General features: G+C 37.2%; 1 protein-coding gene across 1 annotated transcript in view; it reads right to left on the bottom strand.

Annotated features, from left to right (window-relative positions):
• LOC135104454 (carbohydrate sulfotransferase 11-like) overlaps positions 1–11,095 on the bottom strand; it is a 49,319-nt gene extending 38,224 nt beyond the window's left edge. The window contains exon 1 of the mRNA XM_064011907.1: positions 10,320–11,095. Within this exon, the coding sequence (XP_063867977.1) occupies positions 10,320–10,451 (132 nt within the window). The 5' untranslated portion in view covers positions 10,452–11,095. The remainder of the gene's footprint in view (positions 1–10,319) is intronic.
• Positions 11,096–11,725: the final 630 nt, after the last annotated feature.

The following is an 11,725-nucleotide window of genomic DNA, read 5'->3' as shown; positions in this document are numbered from 1 at the left end:
CTGAATGTGGACCATCGTCTCACCCTAATTAGCGCGACAGAACATTACCTTTACCAACTTTTATTGGCAGAATTCTTCTTGGTCACCACCGTTAACTCTGCTCTGGAACAAAAAAGATGAGTTTCGTCACGCCAAAACAGCAACAGAGAAGCAGCTTAATTCGGAGAGAATAACGGGCTCCTACGTACATTGCGTGTACATGCAAGCGAGAAAGAGGCAGCACAGCCAGGAACGATCTTTGTCTCCCAGGCTTTCTCGTTTAGTATGTAAACTGTGATGTTCTAAAATAACTGGCAAAGAAACGAAAAGTACAGCATGAAATACCTTAAGTATTTACCTTAGGTATACCTGTGCGCCATTAGTAAACGTGACACCTCAGCGGAAGAAAGTGTGTATTACAGTCTCCTAACTACACATATGAGGAATTGAATTCTTAGACTGCTAGTGACGGTATGAGAAATGTTACTTCATCTGAATGACCCTAGCCGTTAAAAATAAATAAATAAATAAATAGATAAATAAACAAATAAATAAATAACGTGTTCAATATAAAGTTTGAATAATTTGATCACTTTTTTCCTTGTAGGAGAAAAGTTTACAGTTACTTTAATTTACCAATCATCATTCCATTTACTCCTACTTTCCTATTTCCATTATTCACACGATGAGGAAATCCGTATCCGTATCCGTGCCTGACCACACGCGTCCGTCCCAGCAACACGGAAATCATGGCGCATCGGATGGCAATGGGCATGCGGGCTCAATGAAAGAAATTAAGGACTCTAAACTCCATAGGCTCAACCCACCAGTACTGATGTACAGCGCGCCTCACACGCCCTCATTCATCTGCATAATAATATGCAAATTATTTACCTTCATGTAGTCGTTCATGAAGCACATCATAGATATGACACGTATAATTTGTTGACAGGCTTAGGAGCTACGTATACTACATAAGCTGTCTCTTGATATTTGAGTCAGATGCTGGAGTCTTGTGTATGAACAATCTGTTGTAAAGAACAGTAGCGTTGCTTCCATTCTGGTTACACGCACAAGATACACACACACACACACACACACACACACCGCGTAGGTAGTGGCTAGCACGCTCGGCTTACTACCAAGAAGGCCCGGGTTCGAGGCAAATGGGCGAGCCTCTTAATGTGTAGCCCCTGTTCACCTAGCAGTAAATAGGTACGGGATGTAACTTGAGGGGTTGTGACCTCGCTGTCCCGGTATATGGTGTGTCATTGGTCTCAGTCCTACCCAAAGATCGGTCACTATTAGCTCTAAGCTCTTTCCGTAGGGGAACGGCTGGCTGGGTGACCAGCAGACGACCGTAGGTGAATCACACACACATACACATGAACAATGTCTGTTGACATCTGTAAAGTCGCTTGTGATACTCTGTAGTGCAGTAATTTGAATGCCAGTACACATTACACGAAACTAATTGCACAGAAAGATTTATATCACTTATGTGATAAAATATTTACGAAATATTATTAAGTACAAGAATGTTTTAATAAGCAGCATCCATAACCTACGAAAACCTAAGTCAACCTATACCCAGATATCTTCAACGTTCTTACGTAACAAAGGTTTTAACCTATGATTAATAAAAGAACTATCTGCGTGTCTGCGGGATCCTGAGCAGTGGCGCGTGGCTTTTTCACCACTTCCTACTATCTTTATATTTAAAAAAAAAAAAAAAAAAAAACTTGCTGCACTACCACATGAAAAACCTGTTGGTGTTGGATGCAAGGTTCAAGCGTGCATGCTGCAGGCCTTAAAACGGTTTCTTGTGACGGTATTTTCTATTTTCAGGATTAAAATTGACAAATAAAAGAATGACTAGAAAATAATGAATAAATAAGAAAGATAAATAAATAGGTAAAAGTAAATACAGAGATAAGTAGATATTTGGATAGATAGAGAGGTGGCCCACAAAAGGTACTTGAGCCTTCCACCACCAGAATCTCATGCGCTTTATATTTCTGTCCGGAACCATGCCAAGTCTGTTCTCCAACTAACCAAAAACTCCTTCATTAATAGAAAGTTTCAAAATATTTCAAGATCTAACTCTCCTTGTGACTTCTGGCATCTAGTCAAAAACATCTCCAATAACTTTGTTTCTTCTTTTTTCCATCCTTTATTTCAACCAGATGGCACCACTGCCATCACATCTATCTCTAAAGCTGACCTCTTCCCTCAAACCTTTGCTAAAAACTCTACCTTGCATGATTAAGGGCTTGTTCTTTCCTCTCCTCCACCCTCTGACTACTTCATACTACCGATTAAAATTCTTCGCAATGATGCTGGCCTAAAACCTCGGAAGGTTTATGGACCTGATGAGGTCCCTCCTATTGTTCTCCGAAACTGCGCCTCCGTGTTTGCACCCTGCTTAGTCAAACTCAATTCTGTCTGTCAACATCTAACTTTCCTTCTTGCTGGAAGTTTGCCTACAATCATTCAGCCTGTTCCTTAAAAGGGTGACCGTTCTAATCCCTCAAACTACAGTCCTATTGCTTTAATTTCCTGCCTATCTAAAGTTTTTGAATCTATCCTCAACAGGAAGATTCTTAAACATCAATCACTTCACATCCTTCTGTCTGATGGCCAGTATGGGTTCCATCAAGGTCACTTTACTGGTGATCTTCTGGCTTTCCTTACTGAGTCTTGGTCATTCTCTTTTAGAGATTTTGGTGAAACTTTTGCTGTTGCCTGAGATATATCAAAAGGCACAAAGCTTTGATTTCCTAACTACCCTGCTACGGCTTCTATCCCTCTCTGTGTAACTTCATCTCAAGTTTCCTTTCTGACCGTTCTATTGCTGCTGTGGTAGATGGTCACTGTTCTCCTAAATCTATTAACAGTGGTGTTCCTCAGGATTCTGTCTTGTCACCCACTCTCTTCCTATTATTCATGAATGATCTTCTAAACCAAACTTCTTGTCCTATCCACTCCTACGTTGATGATACCACCCTGCACTTTTCCACTTCTTTTCATAAACGTCCAACCCTTCAGGAAGTAAACAGGGAAGCCACAGAACACCTGACTTCTGGTCTGTCTAAAATTTCAGACTGGGACAGAGCAAACTTAATATTGTTCACTGCCTCAAAAACTCAATCCCTCCATCTATCAACTGGACACAACCTTCCAGACAACTATCCCTTCTTCTTCAATGACACTCAACTGTCCTCCTCTTCTACACTGAACATCATCGGTCTGTCCTTTACTTATAATCTAAACTGGAAACTTCACATCTCATCTCTAGCTAAAACAGCTTCTATGAAATTAGATGTTCTGAGACATCCCCGCCAGTTTTCTCACCCTTCCAGCTGCTAACTCTGTACAGGGGCCTTATCCGTCCATGTATGGAGTATGCTTCACATGTCTGGGGGGAGGGGTTCTACTCATACCGCTCTTCTAGAGAGGGTGGAATCAAAAGCTTTTCTTCTCATCAACTTCTCTCCTCTAACTGACTGTCTTCAACCTCTTTCTCATCGCCGCAATGTTGCATCTCTTGCTTTCTTCTACCGCTATTTTCATGCTAACTGCTCTTCTGATCTTGCTAACTGCATGCCTTCTCTCCTTTCGGCCTCCCTGCACAAGACTTATTTTCTCTCACTCCAATTCTGTCCACTTCTCTAATGCAAGAGTTAACCAGTATTTTCAATCATTCATCCCTTCTCTAGTAAACTCTGAAACTCCCTGCCTGCTTCTGTATTTCCACCCTCCTATGACTTGAATTCCTTCAAGAGGGAGGTTTCAAGACACTTATCTTTCAACTTTTGACTACCGCTTTGGACCTATTCGGGGACCGGCGTCTCAGTGGGACTTTTTTTTTAATTGGATTGTGTTGTCCTTGGCCGGTGTCCCTCCTACATAAAAAAAAAAAAAAAGATAAACAGATAAATTAATAAGTAAATAAATAAAATAAATACTGCATATTAATAAGAAAGTTTGTAAAATGCGTCCATACATTAATGGTTAAACAAGAGAATATGTATATATATATATATATATATATATATATATATATATATATATATATATATATATATATATATATATATATATATATATATATATATATATATATATATATATATGATTGTTTCTCTCTTTTTGGTTCGTTTTAGGTACATTTATTTGCATATTTCTCTGTTTAGTTTTTTGTTTATCAAATAATTTATCAATTAGTTTATGTACATATTTGTATGTCCTGTCAACCAACGAACTAGGTAATGATTAATATGACTCTCTCTCTCTCTCTCTCTCTCTCTCTCTCTCTCTCTCTCTCTCTCTCTCTCTCTCTCTCTCTCTCTCTCTCTCTCTCTCTCTCTCTCTTTTGCGCTCACAAACACACACACACACACACACACACACACACACACACACACACACACACACACACACACAATGTTATATCATACTATTATTAGAAGTCTTGCACATTACGGCCCGGCAGTCCAGCCTGGTGCAACCATTACTTTATCCAGAAGCTTATATTTATGGAATTACGTGGTCGATCGTAACGAAACCCACAGTAAATATCTGCTGAATTGTAGCTGATTGTTGCAAAAAAGTGAAATGGTGTCTCACATAGTGGTTTTCTCAGTAAGTACACAGCAATTATGCTAAAATTTCGTAACATGAACCTTTCATATGTACCTACGTAACTGACTATATAAAATGTGGATTTTCGCTGGGCTTGCGGAGACACCTCACAGCAACTCATGAACTATCACTGGTCAAGCTGAAATATGGTAATAATATGGATCAACAATATTTACCTGAATGAGCATGCAAAAATCAGATATATGTTGTGCTTGCGCAAAGGTCAGGACAAACATTTATAAAAAAGAACCGCTCAGTTTTCTGCAATATTAGTTTACTTAATCTTTAGCTCAACGAGAGTGGAAACACCACTGGACGGAAAATTTGATCCTCTATGAAATGTTATATAGAACAGAGATTCATCTCACAAAAAAAAAAAAAAAAAGAGTTTTGCTTTATTAAACAAACTCCTGTCCCTTTTTATCTATTTGCGTTTATTGGATTCAAGCATACCACTATATGGTGTGTACAACTCTGATGCTTCAGAACGGGACCACAATGATCTTCCTTTGATCAATAGTAAGTTTGCTACGAGTAATACAATAAATAAAGATGCGATCAACATTCAAGAATTTTCACCCTTTAAAAAGTGATGTCACTAAGATAAGGCCCGTATCACTGGACGCTAAATTATATTTACTACCGACTGATAAGTGTAACAGACCGTCGACCCTATAAAAGTTTCGGGTTATACCTAGTTGAAGTTGGTAGTTATCTGGCAAGGCTCTTGCTGTGTGATGTTCTTGGTGTGTATTCTGCGCAGGGTGTGTAGTGACGCGTTTATCTCCTGTCAAGGCGTTTTACTGATACAATAGCGCCTCTATCTATCTTAGGACGGGATGAAGTTTTCACTGTGCTTAATTCGTGAAGGATTTTTATCTGATGTGTGGTATGCAGAATGCCTCAGCACTGATCAGACATGAACTCAGGGATTTCAACTGGAAAATAAAGCTGACGATTACGAGTCCAGCACGTGATCCTGAAAACCGTGATGACGGTGGTGAGTGGGATGTTTCTGAAAACGTCGCCTGCGAGCTCGTGGGCGCCCTTTGTCAGCTGAGGTACCCTAACAGCTATTTCATCTACTATGACATATATAGTAGACATGTGTGAAATTATCATGAACATTATTTCTTTTTTAAATTACGTCCTTCACTGAAAATATACACTGGAATGATAATCTTCAAGTGATAGTTTTATTAAGGAGGGTGAATTAGGTGCAATAAGCTGGTGAATCCTTTGAAAAAGGTAAGAGTTCAAACTTCTTTCAGAGATTTTTTTTTTTTTTTATGTAGGAGGGGCATTGGCCAAAATTATAAGAAAAAAATAAATAAATAAAAAGCCCACTGAGGTGCAGGTCCCCGAACAGATTCAAAAGCGGTCATCAAAAATTAAAGGATAAGTGTCTTGAAACCTCCGTCTTGAAAGAGTTCAAGTCATAGAAAGGAGGAAATACAGAAGCAGGCAGGGAGTTCCAGAGTTTACCAGAGAAGGGATTAATGACTGAGAATACTGGTTAACTCTTGTGTTAGAGAAGTGTACACAATAGGGGTGAGAGAAAGAATAAAGTCTTATGCAGCAGTTAGTTTTAAAAGGAAAGAAGAGTTCGAAATTTTCGTACTTGAACTAGTTTCGAAAACCGAAAAGTGCTAAATGGAGATTTGCTCGAAAATATCCACACTCGGTATTAGATTAAAAATTCGGAAATAACTGAAAAAAATTTCGAACTTCATACCCAAGAACCAATTTCCAATTATAAACAAGGCTCAAAGTAGATTCGAAAGTGCATATTCGACCTTTAACGATGTTATTTCCCCCGCACCTAATTCACCCTCCACTGTACCTGGGGGTCTGAAGTGATAACATCTGCTTTACGCTTTTGTGACAGTGAGTGAAGATACTCAAGGCGAGGCAAAGCAGCTCGGTGAAAAACAGAAAAAACGAGGTGTGATTCAGTGGTAAATGTTTTTGATAACCAGCTCATGTCAAGGATCGCCAGTACAATGATAAGCTCCACGTGCGCTGTCACTTGTTTAAGAGCGAGTGCCTTGAACTTGTTCACATCAGCAAGGGAGAACACCATTGTGATGCTGACTAAAGACCACAACCATGGCTCCCATTCCAGTAGTTGGAGATAAAATCTTCTATGAAAGACTTAATGAAGAATTGCCTAGCACAATGTCTCGTTTATTAAGATAGCAGTATAACTCCTATGGGTTTGAGACGCAGTGTTACATCGTTTTTTGGGAATAACTCTCCAACAAACTGAAGTATTGGGATGATATTTTGGCAGAATTAACAAAAGAGAACCAGTAAGATATTTACCCTATATTATCTATCTTACCTGTGTCACAATCATAACTAACTGCCACGAAGCATTGCTTTATCTGCAGAACACAGTGTTCAAAATCGGAAATAGGTTAGAGGGTAAACAAGTCTGCATGTTTTCCAGCCTATTTCCACGTAATTTGTTGACACGTAACACTAATCCTCTCCCGTTTTATTGCTATAAGTGAAGGTGAAATACTGAGATGTTTTCTTCTAGCATATGCAAAAGAGTTATATTTATTTTTATGCCCAATAATTTGCTGAAATAGCCATATTTCTATATCATTCTTCAGTCTTTATATAGTATCCATTTTTTTTCTGTATTTAGTTGTTGACTTTACTAATAATCAATAAGGTAAGTTCACGAGGGTTATAAGTATCTTTGACACTGACACCGCTGATAGTCCCTCGGTAAGGATCAGCTCATTTGTGTTGATATTCCGCGAGGGAATAAATCTCTTCCCAGCTTGCCTGTATACCGCAGCGTGTTTCCAGTCACTCTGCCACCCAACTGTTGTTGACCTTGTACAGGCACCAGGTGCTCCCATCTGAACATGCAGTTGCGATCTGTAATCAGATTGTAAATAAACCAATATTTGATTTTAGTGGAATTTACTGTTCGTCTTGTTAGCGCTTTCACTAGCAAAAAGACTTAAAAAATACTCATAAATATAAACTTTGGCAACTGAATGTCGATATCCTCAAACTGTAGCACATCTCATGATTGTTGATATGCCCAATTCTCAAAAAAAAAAAAAAATTAACAATTTTGTCAAGAAATTGTACCGTAATTCTCACCCCTTTTAATTCATTTTAATTAATTGATATTCTTGCAATATCTAATTTGACTATATCGTATTTTATAATTTGTCCTTCTATGCAACGTTTCAGGTCATGGTTCATCAGCAAAATGTTGTATGAATCACCGAGACTAAAAAGGCGACCACATGACCATTATCTGTGGTGTGTGGCCCTTACATGTCAGATGACGATGATAATGATGAGGATGAAGATGACGTTTATAATAGTAACAAAATAATAAAAATTATAATAAAGTAATAATAATAATAATAATAATAATAATAATAATAATAATAATAATAATAATAGTAATAATAGTAATAATGATAATGACAATAATAATAATAATGATCATAATAATAATAATAATAATAATAATAATAATAATAATAATAATAATAATAATAAAAATGATAATAATAATAACAATAATAATAATAATAATAATAATAATAATAATAATAATAATAACAATATGAAACAGTAAAACGCTATTAAAACATGAGACACAACGAAGTTTGATTCATTCCTGTGCAAATACAGTGAGGTGAGAACACACACACACACACACACACACACACACACACACACACACACACACACACACACACACACACACACACACACACACACACACACGCGCACACACACACACACACACACACACACACACACACACACACACACACACACACACACACACACACACACACATAATGGAAAAAAAAAACGTAACCTGGGAGTGTGCAATGGATTTTTCAGTCGCACGCACACCTCCGGGGTCGTGAGATATTACGTGATACTCGTACCATACAACCCATAACACAAAATGAGAATGTTCGTGCTGTCTGTAAAGTATTACAGTGCACTAAGAAGAAAGGAAAGACCAACTGACAGGACGTTTAGAAAACCTCTATTAAAATGATATGGAAGGAGAGACAGAATGAGAATAATGGAGAGATGGTTCTGAAGTTACAAAGGGTGGGAGCGAGAGATCATAAAGGACAGTAATAACAAGAGAATATTCGTATATGGCGTGAATCTCTGATGCCGCAATAGCAAAGAAAGAAAATGACACGTCTTCGGAAAACAAAATAGAAAGGCTGATTATTATTTTTTGGATTCAACTAGATATAATGACAACCATTATGATGCCATTGTCCCAGCAGCTGAAATCAATCAGTCACTCAGTTATGCTATATTCAGTTGTTAGTAAAAGTAATTCAAAGTACTTTTCCAATAAAATCCTATAAAAAAAAAAAAAAGAAAGTCAGTGTTCCAAAAAAGGACAGTATTATTATTTTTTATTTATTTTTTTCATTATTTATTTTTTATTATTTACTTATTTATTTATCTATTTTTATTTATTTATTATTATTATTATTATTATTATTATTATTATTATTATTATTATTATCATTATTATTATTTTATTTATTTATTATTATTTTTTTTTTTTATCAAGCGCGCACGATTCTGTTCGGTTTACAACATCTTACGTACTGCACCACTGCTTCCGAGTGCTGATGACATGCAGTATAGGAAACAAGGTCGAGAGCTAATAAGAAATTATAAAGACTGAATATTTGGCTTCCAAACAAGACAATTATCATGTTTTGCATCGCCATATAATCAGTCAATCGGTTAGTCTCTATTTTACTTAGAATGGTAGAAGAATGTCCTTTCTTCACAATTACGCGCCACTCCAACACGTAGTCTTAGTAAGATCAATTTCACTTCACAAAAGTAAAAGCATGATGTGTCAATTACAGTACACTAGAGCTAGAAAATCGTCAGATTATTGAAGTCACAAATTGACCAAAAGAACATTAAAGGTGAAACTCGTGTATGTGCCAGTTCCTATATATTTTTTTAACTTCAAATATTGATGACCATTGCGTGTTTCTGTCTTCTATAAAAGAAATATATGCCACAAACCAACCGCACATGTATCCTCCTTTTTTATCTCACATGGAAAAGCTGTGGCGCGTGAAGTGGACAGGTTCTGCTGCGTAGGAAATATTTTCCGTTCGATTCATCTACTTAATGGAAGGTCTCGTGGGATGTTTTACTTCAGGCATCTTTTTTTTCTGAGATCTCGTTACCTGTCTTGAGGGCTGGAATGGGGCTCTCTCTCTCTCTCTCTCTCTCTCTCTCTCTCTCTCTCTCTCTCTCTCTCTCTCTCTCTCGTGTGTGTGCGTGCGTGCGTGCGTGCGTGCGTGCGTGCGTGTGTGTGTGTGTGTGTGTGTGTGTGTGTGTGTGTGTGTGTGTGTGTGTGTGTGTGTGTGTGTGTAATTCAAGCTTGTCTCTTTTCTATGCATTTTTCTTTAAAACTTATTTTTTTTGGACACAGATCGCGCATTCGTCTGCTTTGAGTCTCGATAAGCATATATCTAAACAAACTTGTTTTTTTTTTTAATATTCCAATCAGTATAAGAAAACCAATTCAGAAAAGATAACAGAAAAAAACAGACCAGGGCAGCTTAAACACACAGAACGGGATTAGATAATTAGAACGAAACATGATACTGTTAAAATCCAAATGTCCATCATTAAAGAATACTCACCAGTTTTTGGAGTTTGAATATATTAGGAGGCTTTCCTTCCGTCGTATCCAGGATGTTGGTAGTGAGAGCAAGAAAACTGTAAAACACGACAGCACCCATGATGATCTGCCGCTGTGTTAATCTCCACGCCATGATAGTGCCAGCTTCAGGAAGATGCAACGAAGGAACACCGATGAACAAGACAGTAAGTAATGATCACGTCCAAGTTTTTTTTTTTTTTTTTTTTTAGTATTAGTATAAGTAAATTAAATTGCTAACAGTCACATATTGTAAACAGTCGGTATATCAGTGTTATGCTCTGTTTTGTTCTGTATCACCTGACGAGACTTCTATTGATGGAGAGTTTTAGGAACTGATCCAGGTCGCTGTTATCATCAGAAACATCAGACCTTTCAATAACAGTCTTGTATACATGGCACAAACTGATGTCTCCGAGTGAGATGGGTAAGTTGAACACGAGACTCTTCAATGTATATGCAAGTTCCTTTCCGTGACTAGCTAAATGTTCTTTTTATAAAATCACAATTTGAGTGTTACGACATAGCGCCGTGCGTCGACCGAAAAGTAACACCTCACATACTGCTCTCTCTAGCTGACAACTGAGTGGAGGAGGAGAGCTGTGGGGTTGCCAGTTGGCCTTGAACTAGAGAGGCACATTCAGATTCCATATGCTGCTGGCTAAAAGTCCTTCACAGTGTTTTATCCAAGCCTTTCTATTTACCTCGATCGAGTAAGTAGTATATAAATATATCCCTTTTTTTTTTCGTCCTTCTGTATTACACTACAGGCGGTTTTGTGAATGTAGTGATATTTCTACTCATCATTAGCACGGATATCTGGAGATGCGGTTAAGTTTGTGATACTTTGTTTTTCGATGTTGCCAATGTTGCTTTCCTTTCCCGGTTAACGGTATTACCACGTGTTTTCTTATTTATTTATTTATTTTCTTTTTTTGTTGCGTTAGTGTGTGAGTTCTTTTTTTTTTTTCTTTTATTACGAACCATGCAAACGAATTATTTCAAAGCAAGTAAATATATAAAGTACACACTTAACGTTCATACATACATACATACACGTGATGGCGGCCATCCGCGAGCCTACCCAGGAGGATGTTCCGACGCCTGGCTTGGCTGTCACCCAACAGAAAGTTACCCTCATTTATTACTTAACATTATACTGTCTTCCTTATTATATCCAAAGTCGCTTATCTTCTATTTGTCAATAAATAAATAAATAAATAAACCAATGAATAGATGAATATATGGCACAATACAACCAGCCAAAATCAACAGCTTTCCTGTTTTTTCATAAACTGTCAATCGGAATCAATCTTGCCTATATATATATATATATATATATATATATATATATATATATATATATATATATATATATATATATATATA

Source organism: Scylla paramamosain, chromosome 10 (assembly GCF_035594125.1).
Source record: "Scylla paramamosain isolate STU-SP2022 chromosome 10, ASM3559412v1, whole genome shotgun sequence".
Classification (NCBI taxonomy): Eukaryota; Metazoa; Arthropoda; class Malacostraca; order Decapoda; family Portunidae; genus Scylla; species Scylla paramamosain.
This window is presented reverse-complemented; position numbering and strand designations above follow the sequence as displayed.